At 41.5% G+C, this 18846-nt stretch overlaps 8 protein-coding genes across 8 annotated transcripts; 5 read left to right on the plus strand and 3 right to left on the minus strand.

Annotated features, from left to right (window-relative positions):
- Positions 1–189: 189 nt before the first annotated feature.
- BDF20DRAFT_813121 (Las1-like-domain-containing protein) lies at positions 190–1059 on the minus strand (the record flags this gene model as incomplete). The annotated part of the gene is made up of 2 exons (XM_053076859.1): positions 190–263; positions 354–1059. The coding sequence occupies 2 exons, from the start codon at positions 1057–1059 to the stop codon at positions 190–192; spliced, it is 780 nt and encodes a 259-aa protein (XP_052940618.1).
- Positions 1060–1537: 478 nt separating this feature from the next.
- On the plus strand, positions 1538–2939 carry BDF20DRAFT_904058 (uncharacterized protein; the record flags this gene model as incomplete). Its single annotated transcript, XM_053082978.1, has 3 exons — positions 1538–2587; positions 2657–2768; positions 2842–2939. 3 exons carry the CDS (start codon positions 1538–1540, stop codon positions 2937–2939), a joined length of 1260 nt encoding a protein of 419 aa, XP_052940619.1.
- On the plus strand, positions 2857–3883 carry BDF20DRAFT_844252 (uncharacterized protein). Its single transcript, XM_053079608.1, has one exon. The coding sequence runs from the start codon at positions 3107–3109 to the stop codon at positions 3467–3469; it is 363 nt and encodes a 120-aa protein (XP_052940620.1). The 5' UTR covers positions 2857–3106; the 3' UTR covers positions 3470–3883.
- Positions 3884–3906: 23 nt separating this feature from the next.
- Positions 3907–5476, plus strand: BDF20DRAFT_844254 (uncharacterized protein). Its single transcript, XM_053079609.1, has 3 exons — positions 3907–4233; positions 4311–4495; positions 4604–5476. Exons 1-3 carry the CDS (start codon positions 4050–4052, stop codon positions 5228–5230), a joined length of 996 nt encoding a protein of 331 aa, XP_052940621.1. The 5' UTR covers positions 3907–4049; the 3' UTR covers positions 5231–5476.
- Positions 5356–7569, plus strand: BDF20DRAFT_38018 (uncharacterized protein). The gene is made up of 5 exons (XM_053075326.1): positions 5356–5386; positions 5518–5713; positions 5794–6917; positions 7101–7199; positions 7274–7569. The coding sequence occupies exons 2-5, from the start codon at positions 5611–5613 to the stop codon at positions 7334–7336; spliced, it is 1389 nt and encodes a 462-aa protein (XP_052940622.1). The 5' UTR covers positions 5356–5386; positions 5518–5610; the 3' UTR covers positions 7337–7569.
- On the minus strand, positions 7379–8991 carry BDF20DRAFT_967443 (uncharacterized protein). The gene is made up of 3 exons (XM_053084982.1): positions 8555–8991; positions 8333–8451; positions 7379–8254 (listed from the first exon to the last, which is right to left on the minus strand). Exons 1-3 carry the CDS (start codon positions 8841–8843, stop codon positions 7802–7804), a joined length of 861 nt encoding a protein of 286 aa, XP_052940623.1. The 5' UTR covers positions 8844–8991; the 3' UTR covers positions 7379–7801.
- Positions 8992–10452: 1461 nt separating this feature from the next.
- BDF20DRAFT_904059 (Rft protein-domain-containing protein) lies at positions 10453–12158 on the minus strand (the record flags this gene model as incomplete). The annotated part of the gene is made up of 3 exons (XM_053082979.1): positions 10453–10932; positions 11149–11314; positions 11677–12158. 3 exons carry the CDS (start codon positions 12156–12158, stop codon positions 10453–10455), a joined length of 1128 nt encoding a protein of 375 aa, XP_052940624.1.
- An 887-nt stretch (positions 12159–13045) lies between these two features.
- Positions 13046–18434, plus strand: BDF20DRAFT_38076 (uncharacterized protein). Its single transcript, XM_053075329.1, has 9 exons — positions 13046–13348; positions 13431–13507; positions 13596–14158; positions 14244–14310; positions 14392–15242; positions 15364–17374; positions 17461–17613; positions 17755–17884; positions 18000–18434. The coding sequence occupies exons 1-9, from the start codon at positions 13105–13107 to the stop codon at positions 18323–18325; spliced, it is 4422 nt and encodes a 1473-aa protein (XP_052940625.1). The 5' UTR covers positions 13046–13104; the 3' UTR covers positions 18326–18434.
- Positions 18435–18846: the final 412 nt, after the last annotated feature.

The raw sequence follows: 18846 nt of genomic DNA on the forward strand, positions 1-18846 counted from the left end.
AAAAAAAAAAGAGGGAATTTGATTTAGACGGCAAGCATCATGGATGACCTCAAATGATATGTCATTGTAAATTTACTTAATGTTAATAAATAGCTTTTCGTCTTTGTTGGATCATCTGTTTCCATCGGTTGAGACTGTCAACGGAACAAGTAAGGTAAATTTTCAGTCTTTCTTTTTCTTCTGTATCCACTACTGATTCTTGCCGAAAAAGAAACTTACATAGATTGAATAGGGGTCTAGTAGAGATTCATTCAGTTCAAATTCTATGTTTTTTAAGAAAGGTGTTAGCAAGGATCAAAGAAGTTCCAGGCGAGGCCGATTTTCAGGCAGATTTCTGTCTACCCTCTGTTTACCTGTATGTGTATCTAATTTAGAAATCATGGCCAGCATCAATTGTTCAGCGAATTGAGGAAACCCATCATCTAAACCTTGCAGCAACGGTGACCACAATTCAACCAAACCCCTTGAAACCGTCATATCCTCTGCTGATGCGCGCTTTTTCTTTCCAACGGGGACTAATCCCCCCACACCTAATAACAATGGTAAAATATCCAGCTGAATCACTTCATTTTCATCATTTTGCATCATCAATTCTATCAATCCTTGAATGCACGCCACGTAGGCATTGGGATCAGCGTTTTTGCCGGTATATTTGTCTTTCAAATAAGTTTTTCTGGATTCTTTGTATTGATTCAGTTTGACTTTTATCTCGGGATTCTGACGCATCATCTCCTTTTGCTCTGCATTTTTGATGTTACGCATCCAATAATGGTCGTGAAGCCAACTGACGGCTTGAAGAGCCCCTTGACGCAAAACAGTAAGACTCGGCAAATGTTCGTGTGTGCTGGCATGACGTAAATCAACAAACCACGAAGGAAGGCCTAAATGGCGAGCCAACGTATTGACCGACTTGGCAAAACGGCCTTTTTGTTCTCGATCGACAAGGCCGTTGACAAATCGGACCATGGCCATAGCATAAGCAAGTCGTAGTTCTTTATGTGACATGAGACGGTGCGACTGTTCATCGCGAATGATGATTTCGATAAGCGCGGCTGTCATTTCTACTGCTGAAGGTACTTCTCCTCTATTCGTCCATGTCTGAACCTAATACAAGAAGGCAGATAGCGATACATTGAGTTGTAAGTGGATATGTTGTCTATACATGCTTTACTGTAGAATGCTTCTTTTCTCTTTTTTCTGCTTTCTCAACTTTACTCTATCTATGCCTTGCTTGACTTTATCCAGCTCTGTTCTTCTATCTGCAAAAAGCAACCCATAAACATATTCAAATTCTTCATAATTAATCCAAGGAACGATACGAATTCTTAACATAATATGCTTATTGTCAAGGGAGTAGGATGCAATGATACATTTCTCTGGATGAAATCAATGCCATTTAATGACAAGCCACTTGAAAAGTAAAAGAGGTCTAGCCATTGGGAATTTATGCAAAAGCGGCAAGTGAGATTGCTCTCCTTCAGTCGACACGCAATAAGTTGCCCCCTTCCCTGGTTTACCCTTTCCAAAAAATAACACCATGTCCAAACGTGCTCATCAACAAGATCCACTCGCTTCAGAAGCAGAAAGCAGCCATACCAAACGTGCCCGCTCCGATAAAGAACAACAGCACGCTTCTGACTGTACGGACGAAAACTGCACGGGTTGTGCAGTAGGCGAAGTGGAGATCTCCTTTGTTCGTAAAGATGCCGAGGGACAGTCCGTCGAAGGCAGTGAGCCTACTGCTCAAGAACTGTTAGCCATGGCCATTGATGAAGCGGCCCATAGTGACGCCACTGAGGATGACCAAGGTCATCATAAGCAAGTGGTGCGTCGACTGTTTGATATGACGATTGAAAAGTTTCAAAAGGACGAGCCTGACAACCGCGTCGGATATGCTACTTGTCTGGTAGAGTTGGGCAAAGCGCTTCAAGTGGAGGAAAGCATCAGTGAAGGTCTCGAAATATTACGTGGTGAACTGAAGACAAAGCGTAAGGAGGAGACGTCCGAAGAAAATGTGGATGACATTTTACTGAAATCAGCAGGTGCTGCTATCACATTGGCTGCTTCGAAGCGTAAAAGCCAAGAAGCCTATTTTGCAGAACGAGAAAAGGAGCTCCAGAACGAGAATGGCGAGATCACTGATGAAGTAGCATTTGAGGAGCTTTTACAAAAGCAAGAGCAAGTGAGTAAAGATGAAATCAAATTGTACAAGGAAGCGATCGAATACACCACGGACGCATTTGCCATCTTAAAATTCGAGGACGAATCGAACGTGAAGAAAGCACAGACAGTGTTGCATGAATTAAGAGCTTATGGACAGCTTTTATCTAACCCAGCTCACAAGGAGCATTCAGAAACGGTTTTGCACACAGTGATAGACCTGATCAAGAAATTCCCTGCTTATAAAGAGAATGATGAATTATTGACGATCTGGGCAGCTTGTATTCTGCACACCGAGAAATTTTTGGAAGAGGATGACGTGAAAGGCAAGAAAGCAGTATTTCAGAAAGCCGAGGAATTATTAGAGCAGTCAAATACATTACATAAGAAAAAGCATGGCAAGGAGAACGCTTGGGTGTGGGAAATGGTTTGTTGACATTGTCATTGCTCTGTGTTAAGTTGCTATTGATATTTAGACCAAACGCTGTATTATTAGTTTGCTATGCTTCGTATCAATCAATCCAACATGGCTGAAGATGAAGATGAAGCTTTAGATTTGTATGATGAAGCCATCCATGCGTTCAAGAAGGCACATGAAATGAGACCAGGTAGCCATAAAGAAACCTATTGTCTGCTTTATTTTTCTTATTAAGACATGTTATTTTTTGGGTATTACTCTAGATGACCAACGGTTAGGCAATATGGTAAATATGCTAGAGGGTCTTCAAGCACAAGCAGCTGCAGATGACGAAGAAGAAGAAGAAGAAGAAGAAGATTGATTTTAAGGACACACCAAAGAATTAATAAACGTTCGTTAGTGTGCATAGCGTTCGATCCCCTTTTCTTGGTTGCAAATAAACTATTATCCTCTTTGTTGTTGATATTACATCCATACTTAAAGTAGTCGTTTTTCATGAGAACCATCAACAGACCTGCCACTTGTTGAATGATATGTTATCTAATGTTTGGATTTTCAACGCTATCTAAAAACTTATTGTATCCTTTGGTACCAGCCGTGATACCCATCATGCTACATCGATGTGGAGTTGCAGCATGCATCGAAAATACAAGTGCAGCTTATCCTAGCCGATTCCACGGTATGTCAGGGATGTGCTGTATGATGCTCTTTGGTATGTATTATTCTCATGTGAATATAACCCAATTGCTCCTTCGTACGATGGTAATGTTGTGTAAAATAATAAAAACGGAGACCGAAGCATTTTCAAAAGGCGCAGACGAGAGGCAAGACGTTCTAGAAAGCCATTCACGCACGAAGCACCGACGCGATCCTAGGTGGACCTTAAAATAGGGGGATAAGCGACATCACCGTCATTGGACAGCAGTGTCTTTTTAGAAACCGGGACGTCAACGCTGCCAAAAACATGTTGGTAATGAGCGTTATCGATGTGACAGTCAACAGGAAGACGTACTGAGTTTTGTAGAAAACGAAGAAAAAGTCACCCTCATCAACCGCCAGCATACTTGGCACGAAAAATGGTGTTGATTTTTACAGGTAGATGAAAAGTCTATGAAATGGTAGTGGGCGGCTCATAAATTTGTTACGGAATCCTAAACATCCATTTCACTTTGCTGTAGTGATATTTTTACTCGTGGTGTAGAGGAGTAAAAAAACCACTGTAGCTAAAAACCCGAATGACTCGAGTAGTAGCTGACTTTACAATAGACGTTTTCCAACAGCATGTTGTGAAAAAATAAAAAAAACCATTATAAATGTATTCTGTGCCTCTTTTTACTTTTCGTTTTTGTTTTGCTCGTCTTCCCCTTTTGAAAGGCCTTTTCTTTTATCAAACAAGCTTTTTTAATTTATATCTCATTAGATAGAAAACGACATCCACACCTGACTATAAACCGATAGAGACACGAACGAGATGCGTAGACCACCCACACATCGAATATTCCGTAGTGCTGTGCTTTCACTATTGATGGCTCTCCCGTTCAGCACGATGGTTCATGCACGTTATCTAAATTTAACCGTTCTCTCACCAAAGCCACATGAATTGTATCATCCTGGAGAGGATATATCTTTGGAATATGTTCCTTTAGACGATACAAGTAAAGTAGCAATGATGCATGACGGCCCCGTTTTTGATCTGGATGTCTGACCGTTTTGTCTTCCTTTTCGCGTCTAGTGGAGCAATTGAATATTTATTTAGATATGTTTGGTAAAGTGACACAACGCCTCTATGTCAAATTAGTGGCAGATATTTCCCAGCATCCTTCTGGCAATTATAAAGTGAATGGACAGTCCTATCCAAAGTATTCTTATACATACCACCTACCTACCCACTTGCCTATCACAGATGAAGCATTCCAGGTAAGCTTTCCGCCCGCCCACCCCCTTCGATGAAACCTCTTTTTTCCTATTTATTTTTAATTTTTTTTTTTTTTTTTTTTTTTTTTTTTTTGAAAACGATGCATCTAGGTTACTTTTGAAACGGCTCATGGTGAAGTCTTGATACCCATTTATATACAAAGTCCACCCGCCAGCGTAGATCAAAAGGGCTCAACAATACCATCTGTCCCTTCGTCGAGTAAGATGCCACCGAGTGGCAGCCGTAGTGGAGAAGCAGATTGGAAGACTCCACTCTTAGCGCATGCAACATTGCCAAGCACGAGTATTTTACCGACAGCGACTCTTCATAGTAGTGACAGAAATACCAATGACCAGACACCGGGCACATTATTCAGCCGCACTACGAATGCGATAGCGACACCAGCATCATCTCAGTCGAAACGGGTGGTTACTGTCACAACCACCATTGTCATTACGCCCCACAAGCCAACACCTACCGCTCTGTCGAGTGGATCCTATCCATCGTCGTCTTCCTCCTCCTCCTCTATACTCCCCAGCTCTTCTTCGTCATCAGCAACGTCTACCGCAACGATGACTGCGAGTACAACGCCTACTCCACCGGATAAAGACTCTTTTATTCGTCATCCTTCCGCGGCGGTGAGGACACACAGGATGACAGACAAAAAGGATCGGACGCTGATGGCTTCCTTGATCACACTTTTACTCGCGCGATTATTATTCGTGACCTTATTATAGACTGACTCCATCACATGTGGTGTACTCATTTAATTATTATTTTTACAGTTTATCTATTACCCGTATTCTCTCTTTACGCACTGTTTTTTTTAAACCAAACAATTACTTTCATCCTCATTTTTTTTTTATTCACAACTCATTTAAAGAACGGATGCAGTAAGAAACTCCAAGGAACATGCATAGAAGCAAACCTTTAAGCTCTTTTTGCAATTATTTAATAAAAGAAAAAAAAAAAAAAAAAAAAAAGATGTATCCGAAACAAAAAAAAACTTTTTTTTTTTTTTTAGGTCTCTACTATATATGTTAATGCATAATGCGCTCCAAGTGAACTTTTTCCCTTCTCTTCCCCCACCCCCTCCTGTTATTTCTGGTAGGAAAAAATGCCTGCCTCCATTAGCCAAGAAATGCCTATTTGCCATTCAACATTCCAAGAGTTATACGATAAACTCGTCCAACTTTTTCATACGAACGAAGGCAGAAAAGGTACATCAGGGCAAAAATGGATGCGTAGAGAGCCTCAGTGAGCATGGCTTACACGTCCTTTTTTTTTTTTTTCTTCTTAGATCTTGAATATTGCGGTGTATCTATTTATTCCTTGTTTGAGTCGACGTTGAAGGCTACACTCGTTTGTCAGGGCGATTCTGAGATCGATCTTACGGAATTACTGTCAAAAGCAAAGGCACTGACAGACTATTGCGATGAGGCTATCTTACTGTATCATTTTAAAGAAGTACCTGATCATTGGCGACGAATGCTGATGGATAGCGGATTACTCAACGTGATGATTCAATTGAAAGGACTGATCAGCATCAGGACCGCTTCAGAAGCACCGACGGACTTTGAAAAATTAGAACCGAAAGTGCAGTCGATGATGAGCGAGCTTGACATCTGTTTAGTTGTGAGTGGAGCGCCTGGGCCCGATCGAAGGTCGACAGCGCTTCTTGTTTTGGACGAACTTCAAGCGTGGCTGACAGCAGGACGTCGGCGTGTCAAAGAGAGGCAAGAGGCACCGTCTGCCAAGCGATTGAAGGTAGACGTAGGGGAGAGGCAGAAGACGGAAAAAGAGGAGGGTGCTGCTGGCAGGCTAAAGTACCCTATTGAACGACTGACGGAAGCGCCGAGTTTCGAGTGGTTCCTGGCTCATTGCAATCAAGAGATACCGACACCGTTCATCCTTCCCAAAGGATGCGGTATCATTGACGAGTGGCCTGCGTTCAAACACCATCCATGGAAGTCCACCGAGTACTTGTTATCGGTAGCAGCCGATCGTGTGGTTCCAGTGGAGATAGGCAGTCAATACACGGATGCAGACTGGAGTCAGAAGATGATGCGTTTCTCTGATTTCGTGCAAGAGCATATTGTGAAGCAGGAAAAAGACGGTCCGCCTGCTTATTTGGCGCAACATGATGTCTTTTACCAAATCCCTCGTTTAGAACGAGATATTATTATACCGGATTATTGTTACATTGAAGCCGAACTGAACGACTCTTATGTCCAACGCACACCGCAACAAGAAGTGTTGAAGAATGCATGGTTTGGACCCAAAGGAACGGTTTCTCCGTTGCATCAGGATCCTTACCATAATTTGCTGTGCCAAGTGGTGGGGAGCAAGTACTTGAAACTCATCTCACATCAGCAAACACCCTTGGTTTATCCACGAGAAGGGTTGATGACCAATACCAGTCAGGTACATGGATGCATCTCTATTTTTAGCGCTACGGCTACGGACACGGACACGCGTGTACTATTTATTGCACTCATGCTCACATCATCAAATGAAAGCGCGCTACTTTTCATTCCCTCCCCTCCCCCCCCCCTTTTCATTTGGAGGGCTATGTGTTAATTAACTCTTTTTTTTTTCTAATTATAGATTGATGTTGAACATCCTGACGTTGAAAAGTTTCCAGCCTATAAAGAGGTTCATTATTTGGAATGTATATTACAAGAAGGCGAAGTGCTTTATATTCCCGTAAGTGTTCCTTTATTGCAAAAAAGGCAATTTTCAATTCTGTTTCTGACCTCCCCCCTCCCGTCTCGTTTCAGCCAAAATGGTGGCATTTTGTAAAGTCGTTAGAGACAAGTTTTAGTGTAAGTCTTTGGTTTTAGAATCATATAAATCTCTGTGATTTCAGGGTTTTTTTTTGGATTTTTTTTTTTTTTTCCTTCCCAAGGAATGTCTTGCTATTCGTAGGATAAATCTAGATAACAACAACAAGAAGGGGATCCATATCTCATTGCCCAATAAAATGGACTCTCAAAAAATTCCAACAAACACACGGTTGTATCACTTATTTTTCTACCCAAAAAAAATAAATAAAGGCCAACAAAAACTGTAGTGTAACGAAATGCTATTTCTACAATTCATCCATGTCTACAAGCAATATGATTGGTTTTTGATAATGATGAGGATGATGATTATTATTAATTCATAAATATACAATTAAAAAGAAAAAGAAAAAAAAAAACCAGCAGAATGAAATGAGTGAGCGAGGGGAGGGGAAGGAGTGGGGAGGGAGAAAACAAAGAAAAAAGGGGGAGAAATAGGGTATTTTTTTTTTCGTTTTTGTTGTTTTAAAGATCAAGTGCCAATGTTTCCATCACCAACTGTACAGCTTCTTCTACGCGATCATCAAATTCATTCAATAAATCTGTTTCTACAGTAGACAATTCCTGATAAAGCCATTGAGTTTCAGTAGCTACGTTGGTGGTTGTTGTCACTAGGTTGGCGCTGTCCTTGTGGTCATGGGTGGCGGTCGTAGCGACGGATGCTCCTTCTTCTTCTTCTTCTTCATGAATAATGTTGATTTGGAAAGGTTTACGCAAATGCCATTCTACTGTTACCACCTTATTCTTATGACTGCTGTTGTGGTTGCTGTTGTGAAGAATCGCTTGACGAATAAGAATAGATGAAGAGCGTTCAGCATTGACAATCAAGCCTAATTGATGACTGATCTTTTTATTCAAGGTCAAAATGGATTTCGTTAACGTGGCTTCAAGCTTCTTTGCTTCCTTTGCACTGATCGACTTTTTATTGTTGTTGTTGCTGCTGCTGCTTTCTTCTTCTTGGAGAGTAGTGAGGTATTGGATGGCTTTTTCTTGAACAGTTGAGAAGCCATCAATTTGAGGGAGATCAGTTGAAATAAGTGGATTAATAGATGCTAATAAACTTGCACGCATAAAGTTAAGATTGCGGTTGAACGATTTTTCAGCCAGTTGACGAGCTATAGGACAGGGAAATGATTTTTCCTCGTTAGTGTATCCGTTTTTTTTTTTTTTTTCTCTTCACTTACATCCTCTGGAATTTTGAATAAGGAGAAAGCTTACCTTCAACGTCGTCTTGACTGCTCAACATTCTAGGAAGAGTCGATAAAACTTCTTCAGAAACGTCAAGCATCACTTGATCGATGATATTTTCATAATATTCGGATAGACTTTCTGTTAAAAGAAAGGCAGTTTCTACAGTTGAAATAGGCGCTGATGATGAACGGTGGGAAGGGGTGGTGGATAATAATGGTTGTTGCTGTTGTTGTTGAACGGGGAATGCATTCACATTAGTAACTGAGAACACGACACACGAAATAGCAAAGAGGAAGCTGGAACGATGAAAGAGCATAGTAAAATAGATGAATTCTTGAAATAAAAGCTTATAACTGTATTTTGACTGTTTGAAGGAAAGTGGGTGTGTATCGAGTATGTATTGTTAGGTATCTGGTGGTTTTGTTGTCAAACAAAAAAAGATGTATATGAAAAAGAAAAAAGTTAAAAAGAAGGATGGAGGGGAAAAAAGCTTTGTTTATTTATACGTTGGAAGATCGGAGATTCACAAAAAAGAAAAAAAAAAAAAAAAAAAAAAAAAAGGGGAGAAGGGGAAAATTGCAATAGATTTCTGTGTAACTTTCTGTAAAATCTTGGATCTCTATTCTTTTAGAAAATGGATCTTCTTTGACATTTCAACTACCATCAACATCCTCTATTTAAAGCCAGTAGCACACTCTTATTCTCCCTGCTGTCTTTTGACAACAAATATAAAAGAACTGTTGTTGTTGTTGTTGTTGTTGTTGTTGTCAACTATTGCTTTTGAAAAACACGCGAATTTTACGTCCCAATTTTTTCTTGTTGGTTGACGATGCAAAGGAAAAAAAAGTGATACTTGATTCAAAGTCAGAGTGAAACCTTTTATTTTGCGTGCTTTGCCCAATGCTTTGACAACAAAAAGCAACTGTTTATTTTACGCGTTTTGGCGGAGGGGGCATATAGGCTACTCTTTAATGCAAACATTCCTTTTGTTGGGAAGAGGCCATGTGGAAGTGCTGTCACCCTCTTTCCTTTTAGGGAATGACAAGGTGCTTCTATCCCAAACTGATCTTCTTTCTTTTCTTTTTACTTTTTGGATAGTTGCAGGCGTTCTAAAGAAAAGGATGGGCTTATTCACGGCTTACAAAGAAAATCCATTGTTTCATAAACGTTTATTTTTTGTTGTCAAAATGACGATCTTTTTCATTTTTTGTATTTTAGCGCAGCGCGTAGTTAATAAAGAGACCCTTTCATTTCCTCATGAATTCCTTTGCCCTCAAGCGGACAGGGTGTGGCTTGAACTTCCAAAGAGCAGCGTTCGTGGGCTAATCGACTTTCATTGACCCAACAAAACGCAGCGTCCTTCACAACAGGTTGCATGACGACAGTCTATTCAACCCAAGCTTTTGCTTCCACCCACCCCCCCCCAAAAAAAATAGACTACTAAACAAACACTCTAGTTCATGTTTCTCTTTTTCACTCCCCCCACCCACTCTCTCTCTTTTAAGCAATAACGCACAAAACAACATTGATCGAGTGATTGCTTTGGACCCTTTCGTCGAGTATGTGACTGGCAAAAAGAGTCGGTTGACTGGGTTCAACATGTCCCCCTTTATTCCTTTATAAACCTTGTTTGTTTGTCTTCACTGTCTGTGGGCAGTGGGTGGATTGTACGACAAAAGTGCAAATGAAGGTAGAGAGAAACATCACCTGCCGCTTTGTACGCAAAACAAAAAAAAAAAAAAGTCCGTCCTACATTTTGAATAGCTTGTTTTTATTCATGCTTTTCGCTCTTTAAACGCTTTACACTTGTGATGAAGCTTTTCTCCTTCACATAGCTATCCCAATCCAAGAAAAAGAAAAAATGATGAGCTTTCTCTGATCCATTTTTGCAAAAACCTTTGTGTGGCCCCCCGTAAAAGATGAACTTACATCACTAAAGCAACCATAAATAAACAAAGAACGCCTACGCCGATGTGGGCCACTTTCTGATGGAATGTGTACCAGCCCACATGTGTTTGCGACCACTGAGTCACATACCAAGCCATGGCAAAAGCGAAAAGGGTGCTCGCATGAGGAAACCATTCCCTAATGGACATGGGTTGCACTCGATGACCAAAGTACTGACGAATAAAGTGCCAGCTGTAAGTGATACGAATACCAAGATTGACCATATTCGCCAACACCAAGCCGGTCGCACCCCATGAAAGGACATGCATAAACACATAGCCAGCCGCCATAAAACAGGCTGAAAAGAAAATCATGAAATAGCTCAGCCTGTTGAGATCGCTTTTCGTCGCCACAGCCTGCACAAAGCCTTCCGTAATGCCGTTGATGCCCATAAATGGAACATACATGCAATAAGCTGCAAGCACGCCAGGTGCATTTCCTTCGCCGACGGACCATTCCTTCCCCACCAGCAAATCAATCAGTGTTGCTGTGTAATTCGTAGCAAAACAGACAAACACCAAACCCAACAACACATGGCCTTGGATCATCACCATGAGCACTTTTGCAGCGGTTCGCTCGTTCGACGCTTGTCTTTTCTCTCCTGTGCTCGATAGCAACAATTTTGAAAAGTACGTTCGCCCCGTTTCTTCCAGAGGCTGAAACAGAATGCGCACCACCAAGGAGCCGTAATTGACGACAAAGGCATAAATACCTCGGTCTTGTGACGAACTTTGCACAGAAATCAGCATTTTATCACCTTCTGTCAAGATGTGCTTTAAAAATGACTGCAGCGTCATCGTCACACCCAACGTCAATAAGGGTCTATCCAACCAGTAGCACCTATAAGAGCCGGCGTGGAGCGGGGGTAAGGAAGAAAGGAGCCAAGCGTGCGTCAGTTTTTTTTTTTAACCCAGTCCGAGAGAGATTGGGCATGTAATGATAATTCATTTGCTATTGTTTACCTCTTTCCTTCATCATCTTCTGTCACTTGATGCGGCAATAACGGACGCATGGACTTTTCCTTGTACAAAAAGTAACCCAAATAGCCCAACATCATGACCAATCCAAACGCCAACTGGGCGATAGCAAACGCTAGAATACTCAACTTTTCATTGCCTGCAAAGTAAATCGTCAATCCAAACGTGATGAAGCATTTCAAAATGACAGCGACACCTTCGACGCGTACGCGCAACTGGAAATACAAACGGTTCAGCGCTAAGATAAACAATGGCTCCACCATCAATTCCAAAAACGAAGCTGCACCATACAACAGGACAGAGAGGGAATAATAAGGGAACTGCTCGTTTTCCTCAGCCGATAAGGACCAGAGATAATAAGCACACGTCACCCACGTTATGAAAAAACCAAAAACAGTTGGAACGTACGCTAGGTTGATCAGTGTTTGTTGGCTTTTGTTCGACCGCACCAGAGCAGACCGAAACCCTTCGCGTGAGATGAACAAGATGGTCGAGGCTAACAGTTCGAGATTGACCGACGCCATCCCAAACGTTGCTTTCGACACATAACGGAGGACGAGTTGGTTAAGTGAAAACGTGAGCATACGCGATAAGAATTGTAAAAGTATAAGGTAGGAGGCGCCTTTCGCTGTAGCGGCTAATAGACCCTCTTCTGCTGTTGCTTTCTTCTCCTGTTGGTCTGTAGAAATTGGCTCTTTTAAATCCATTTCTTTTTTCGCTACTGTGTAAAGAAGGGGTATTTCGCTTGCTTTTCTTTGGGCTGGGGATGTGAAAAATGGTATAGAAAAGTGATCGATCAAAAAGAAGAGTGTTCTATTCTATGTCTATACAACCAAGTAATGACAGAATCGAGTCTCACATCTTTTCTTTTCTTTCTTTTTTTTTTTGGGCTGCCCTTTTTTATACTTTGCAACCCAAAAAACAAAGCGTCATGGAAAGCGGAGATTCAATTGTATGGGTAGCTAAACAAAAGTGATAATGAAAAGACACTGTACGCGAACAGTCTCCACCCCTCATCCCCGAGTGGATGAGCGCTCTAACATAGGAAACAAAGTATCATCATCAGTAAAAAACGCCTCCGCCCCCCCCCTTTTTATTATACATAAGCGTATGCATTTTCAACACTAAAAAACTGTCATCCGATCTGCCTATGTATCGCGTGCTCTCTGCCCCACTGGCCCATTCACGTCATCGTCGTGATAAACAAAACAAGTACCATCATGTTACTCTTGCTTCCATGCCATCGGGTACTGTCTAAGCATGATCCCTTAGAAAAGAGCGGCGGGAGGAGAGCTGAGTACAAAGTGCTTGAAAAAGGAAAAAGGGCGTTTCCTTCACCACTCAGGCCTTTTTAAAGAAGCCTTTCGACATCACAGCAAAATCATCCGTGTTTCTCTAGATGAAGTCACTGCTGTTTAAATGAAAAAGAAAAATGGGACGCTGATAAAGACTGAGAGCCTTTGGCAATAATTTTTTAATTTAGTGGGGAAACAAATATAAATATAATTTAACTGCGTCTTTCCGTCCCTTTATTTATTTGAAAAATAATCCTTTCCATTTCAATGGCATTTTCCTTTTCTTTTCCCGTTTTTTTTTTTTTTTCTTTCTTACTTTTGGATTCTTCACAATTGCTTTCTTCATGTTTTGCAGTAGATGGACTTGTTTGGTATAAAAAAGAACAAGCGAAAGGAAGCAGTGGCTGCAGAAACAATCTCAATTCCCATTCGACCTCAGCAAATACCAACCACAAGCGCAGCAGATTCAGGGGAAAAGAACGTCAGTAGGAAATCCAGTCATCATAGCTCGTTTTTGTCGCGATCGTCCTCGTATTTTTCGCAGCATACAAATCATGAACACAAACAACGTGATAGTCATTTCCCTATTACGGCACCCACACGTAAATAGAAAAAGTCTATATGTATATATACCTTTATAGTTTCCAAACAATTCTTATATCTCACCACCACCATCATTCATAGTAAATGCACATTCATCTCTCAGTGCTGTAGATGGGTTATCAGATAAAGAAGTAGAAAATCTTTTCCAAAGCATGCTGGTAAATCCTACAAGAAAACCCAACCCCTCCTCCTCCTCCTCCTCCTCCTCCCCTCATCCTAACCATCATCGTATCTACTTGACACAAGTCGCGTAGGGGCATCCGTGATACCAATTCAAGAATACTCATGCAGAACTTCCCCATTGAAAAAAAGAGACTGATGGTCTCTCAGGATCAACAAGCAGACGCAGCATTAGTAAAACCTTCTACTATCGCCACTACCGCAGCCACGGCTCTTCAGCAGCAAGAGAATAGTGGTGGATATGGTCATAGCAGCAGCAGCAGCAGCAGCAGGTATGACGATAACGGCCATAGTGGAGGTGCCGGTGGCATTTTGATCAGACGTAAAAGTAGCAGTAAAAGTAACAGTAGCCTTCACAAATTGCATCCGTCAAAGCAATCATCACTCCTTCTACCCGCCGTGCCTCATATCCCTCTCTCAGCTATCGAAGACAAGAATTCCCCAGAGTATTACATCAACAGATTCTTATCAGAACCCGATTTGAAAGGCGTGAATCATGAAGTCTTGGCTCATTTAGCCGTCAGTCTTCGAACCATGCCATTAAGTTGGGTGAAGGAATTTATTGATTTAAAAGGTATTCAGTTGATCACAAAAGCCATTGCTACCATCAATCATAAGTGGGATCACAAGTAAAGTACTGTCTCTCTTTTTTCTATCTATTGTTTGCCTCCCCCATCTAATTCTTTTTTTTTTTTTTTTTGGGAAATAACATAGAACGGAATCGGAACTTCAGATGGAAATTGAAATTCTGAAATGTTTTAAATCACTCATTAATAACCGAGTAAGTAAGCTCTCTCTCTACATTCCTTGGGGAAAGCCTTTTGAAAAAGTTGTATCCAAAGCTAATGATGTGGCCTTATAGTGGGGCGCTCGCGAGGTTGTATGCCATCCTCAATGTATCCATGCAATCACTTTATCTATCATTTCCGCTCCTATTCAAACGAGGAAACTGGTATGCGAAATCCTCGCCTTTGTCTGTCATGTCGACTATCCCAAGGGCCAAACTTTTGTACTTCAAGGTTTCGACAAATTAAATCAACAACGACAAGCCGGTGGTGAGGTAGGTCGCTGTCGATTTGATGCCTGGCTTAAACTGTTCGATGCCACGCTCGACGGTCGTGGTCGTATGGGTAGTTTAGTGGGCGCCAGCGAAGATGTTCGTCGATTAGCGTCTACATCAGCAGTAGTACAAGCAGCATCGACCACAGGCAGTAGTCATCGTGTAACGACCACCCTAGTGAGCACTTCTGTAGATAGTCAACTAGGTGAATTTGCACTGTCCAATATGATGCTGATCAATTCCTTGATTACGGTAGTAGAAGACGTGGAAATACGTGTCCATCTACGAAACCAACTCAACGCGAGCGGACTCGTGCCCATCATGGATAAAATGCTGAAATTCTTTTGCAACAACTATACAACCACAACTTCTACAAGTAACAGTGATCACAACAGCAGCAGTCATTGTATGACGAGTAGCCATGAAGAGCAATTAAGACGCCACATCCATATTTACAAGCAAATGTACGAGAATGATCTCGAGGAGATGATGGATATGTACAATGAAACCATTGTGACCAATATGAATGATCCGAGAGCTTGTTTCGAAAGGGTCTTGCAAAGAGTCGAAGGCACACCCAGTTACAACTTTTTTTTGAGCGCACTACAGCATATGCTGATGATACAGCCTTACCATGAAGGCGATGATACACAGTAGGTTCCCCTTTTTTTTTCCTTTTCCTTTGGCATTATTTCCCCCCCCCCCTCCATCGGCTTAACATGTTGATGTCTTTTTCTTTCTCTTTCATGTCACAAAAATTTAAAAAAAAAAAAGAGTACGCTATTTTCAGATTTTAGACAAGTTGATTACTCAAATTGTATTGGACAGAAAAGGACTCCTCATCAACGACAACGCAGACACAGCCTTCAACAACTGGTCGGCCGTTGAGAGACTCATTGATAAACTGGATGAACAAGATCAATTAGCTGCCGCATTAAAAGAGACAAAAGAAGCACGCAAACTGATCGAAAAGCTCATGAGGGAAAAGCACGACCTGGAAACCGAACTGGGTTTAAAGCAAAAAGGATCCGTCAATGGTGGCCATGGCGAGGCTCCTCTTATCGGTGTCTTGCGCGACAAAACGAGCTCTTTAGAAGACTTGTTAAGATTGTCACGGCACACGATCGCCACTTTACAAAGGAAACTGAAAGAGACACAACAAGAATACGAAACAAATATCGTAGCATTGGATAAGCAACTGAGAGACATTTATATGAAGACAGCAGACGCCAATAAAAAGGATGGTATTGCAGGTGATGATCAAATTGGATATTCCGTGCTAAGAAAAGAACAAGTGACGAACGCCTATCACCAATTCAAAGCTCAAGGACGACTCACGAAAGGGACGTCCAGCTTGGGTGGCAATGTAACAGCACCGTGGATGACCAACACACGTCGTTACTTATCTTCTGCTGCTGACGGCAATGAAGCTGTAGGAAAAAAGCCTGTGAGTGCTATGGCTGCTGAATTGCAACAAAAGCTCTCCTTTCAAAGTAGTCAAAGGGTCAAGAACGATAGCCAATCTGTCCATGATGATAGAGCTGCTAAGGAAGGTGCCAACAATGTAACAGCTGCTATCGAATCCACCTCTGCTCCTCTTCCTCCTCCTCCTCCTCCGCCTCCGCCTCCACCTCCTCCTTCTTCTGCTACTGCTCCTGCTCCTGCTCCTCTACCTGTTACCGCAAATAACAACAACCTATCGCCACCCCCTCCACCTCCACCTCCACCTCCATTCTCACCATCCACATCAAGCGCGGCTAATGTAGAAATGGCGAAAAGTACTGCTGGTTCAGCACGGCCATCTTCATCATCACAAGCACTACCGCCGCCGCCGCCACCTCCTCCGCCGCCTCCTCCTTCTGTTCCTTCAACATCTACTTCAACAAGCTCCATTCATACAAATATCAGCACAGCATGTCTACCTTCCACTTCACCTACGAATCTTGCTACGATCAATAACAATAGCCCACTTATACACAATAGACCCTCCTGTACACTACCACCACGTAAACTTCTTCTTCATCAACCTCGCGTGAAAACTCGCGCTTTGCAATGGACAAAATTAAACGCAAACCATCTACAAAAAACTGTATGGGGTTTACCCTCTTCTTCTTCCTCCTCCTCCTCCTCCTTGTTGGAACAGCAGAACAACACAGTAACAGAGCCTGAAGCTGTCGACATGGCTTTGGAGGAGGAATTAGAAACGAAGGGTATTTTTCAATCGATCGAGCTCCTGTTTGCTCAGAAAAGGCCTACTATCGTTGAAAAAAGCAGCGGTAAACGATTAAAGAAAAGTCTTTCCAGCAGACACCATCCTTCAACTACAGGAAGAACCTCCTCAACCAACAACAAAGAAGACGATAGAGAAAGTGATACGGAGGAAGAGGATGGCAACAAACAACCAGAAATTATACACATTATCCACTCTAAAAAGGCTTACAACATCAACATTGCCTTTTTGTCCTCCAAATTCAAACATATGTCTTTGACGCAAATTAAACAAAGCTTTTTAGCGCTGAATGAGGAATTGATGACAGAACAAGTCCTCATCAGCATGCAATCCACCATGCCGACGGCAGAAGAGAAAAAGCGCTTGCTTGAATTTGCCAACAATGCATCGGATAGCAGACAACCGAAAAAAGATGGAAAAGAGCCACAGGAGAAACAACTGTCTAAAGCAGACTTATTCTGCGCAGAGATGCTAAAGATTGATCGATTCAAAGAAAGAGTAGAACATATGTTGTATAAAGTGACATTTTCAGAGAAACACCAGCAGCTATCGAAGGTAATACATACTGTAACTGTATGCCAGTGATGTTTCGCTTTTGCTTGTGTATTGAATTGTTCCGTCTCTCTTCTGTATGTATATAGAATATGACAGATGTTTTGGAAGCATCTATAGCATTGAAAGAGTCCAAAGCTTTAAAAGAGCTTTTGCGATTCATACTATTGTTGGGAAATTTCATGAATGGAACTAGTTTTCAAGGTGGAGCTTATGGCATAAAAATTGCTAGCATCAATAAGGTAACGAAACAAAAAGTCTTTCTTTTTTTTTGCATATATGATCCATGTCCTTTGGTTAACATACAACATCTGCCATTTACGTCCTTCCCTGCTTCTGCCAAAAAAAAAAAAAAAAAAAAAAAAAATAAATAAAAAATATAGCTGATAGATACCAAAGATACCGAAGGAAACACTACTCTATTACATTTCTTGGTCGATTCTGTTGAAAACCAATTTCCTCGGCTTCATGGATTCCTTCATGATCTTCAAAAGAGTGGGGACGCTTGCAGAGGTAAAAAGCAGTTATTCGTAGTGCGAATCTACCTTCCGCCCCAACCCCCCAACCCCTCCAACTCAAACTGATAACTTACTTTATCTTTTTTGCATTTTTCCAATATCACAAACAGTGTCATTACCAGATTTGATTAAAGACTATCATGAATTAAGGATCGGCTTGAACAAATTGATCAAAGAAATAGATACCCATTATCCAGAAAAGAAGGAAGCGCAAGAGAAGAACTGCATCGATCTTTATCCACAAAAAATGCGAGACTTCAAACAGGAAGCCATTGAAAAGTTTGAAGAGTTGGAAGTACGCTTCACCTCTATGGATGTAGCTTATAAAGATGCTGTCTCTTATTTCGGGGAGAATCCTGAACAAATGAAGCCGGATGAATTCTTTAGTATCTTCAAAACATTCAGCACCCTTTGGGAGGTAAGTTCACATTCTTAAACTGAACAGCTAGCATTCTTGTCGATAATACCAACATGATTGTGCACTTTCGTTTCATTTGTAGCGTGCCAGGAGAGATAATGCTGCCAAAAAAAAGAGGCAGGAGAACCTGGAAAAAGCCAGAAAGGCAGAAGAAGAGCGCCGAGAGAAAATTAAGGCACAGAAATTGCAGGGCGTCAATACAAATACCGGCTTGTTAGATGAAGATAAAAACCTGATGGATAATTTATTAGATAAACTTCGTGCAGGTGACATACATACCAATTTGAAACGCAACAAGAGGACACGCAAGTCAAGTATTTTCTTATCGTCAGATACAGCGCTGGCATCCTCAGCAACACTCGCTTCAGTCCCTGCAATGAATAGTGTTAGTAAAATGCGTGAAAATCACAGCGCCAACAACAGCTATAAGCGTAGATCGCAGAAAAGTGAATCCTTGGTGCTTTTAGCTGAGGATTTGTTAAAGTCGATTCAGTCGGATACAGACCATGCATCGCCACAATTAGATTCCTCTACCATCA

Source organism: Mycotypha africana, assembly GCF_025528875.1.
Source record: "Mycotypha africana strain NRRL 2978 chromosome Unknown BDF20scaffold_1, whole genome shotgun sequence".
NCBI lineage: Eukaryota > Fungi > Mucoromycota > Mucoromycetes > Mucorales > Mycotyphaceae > Mycotypha > Mycotypha africana.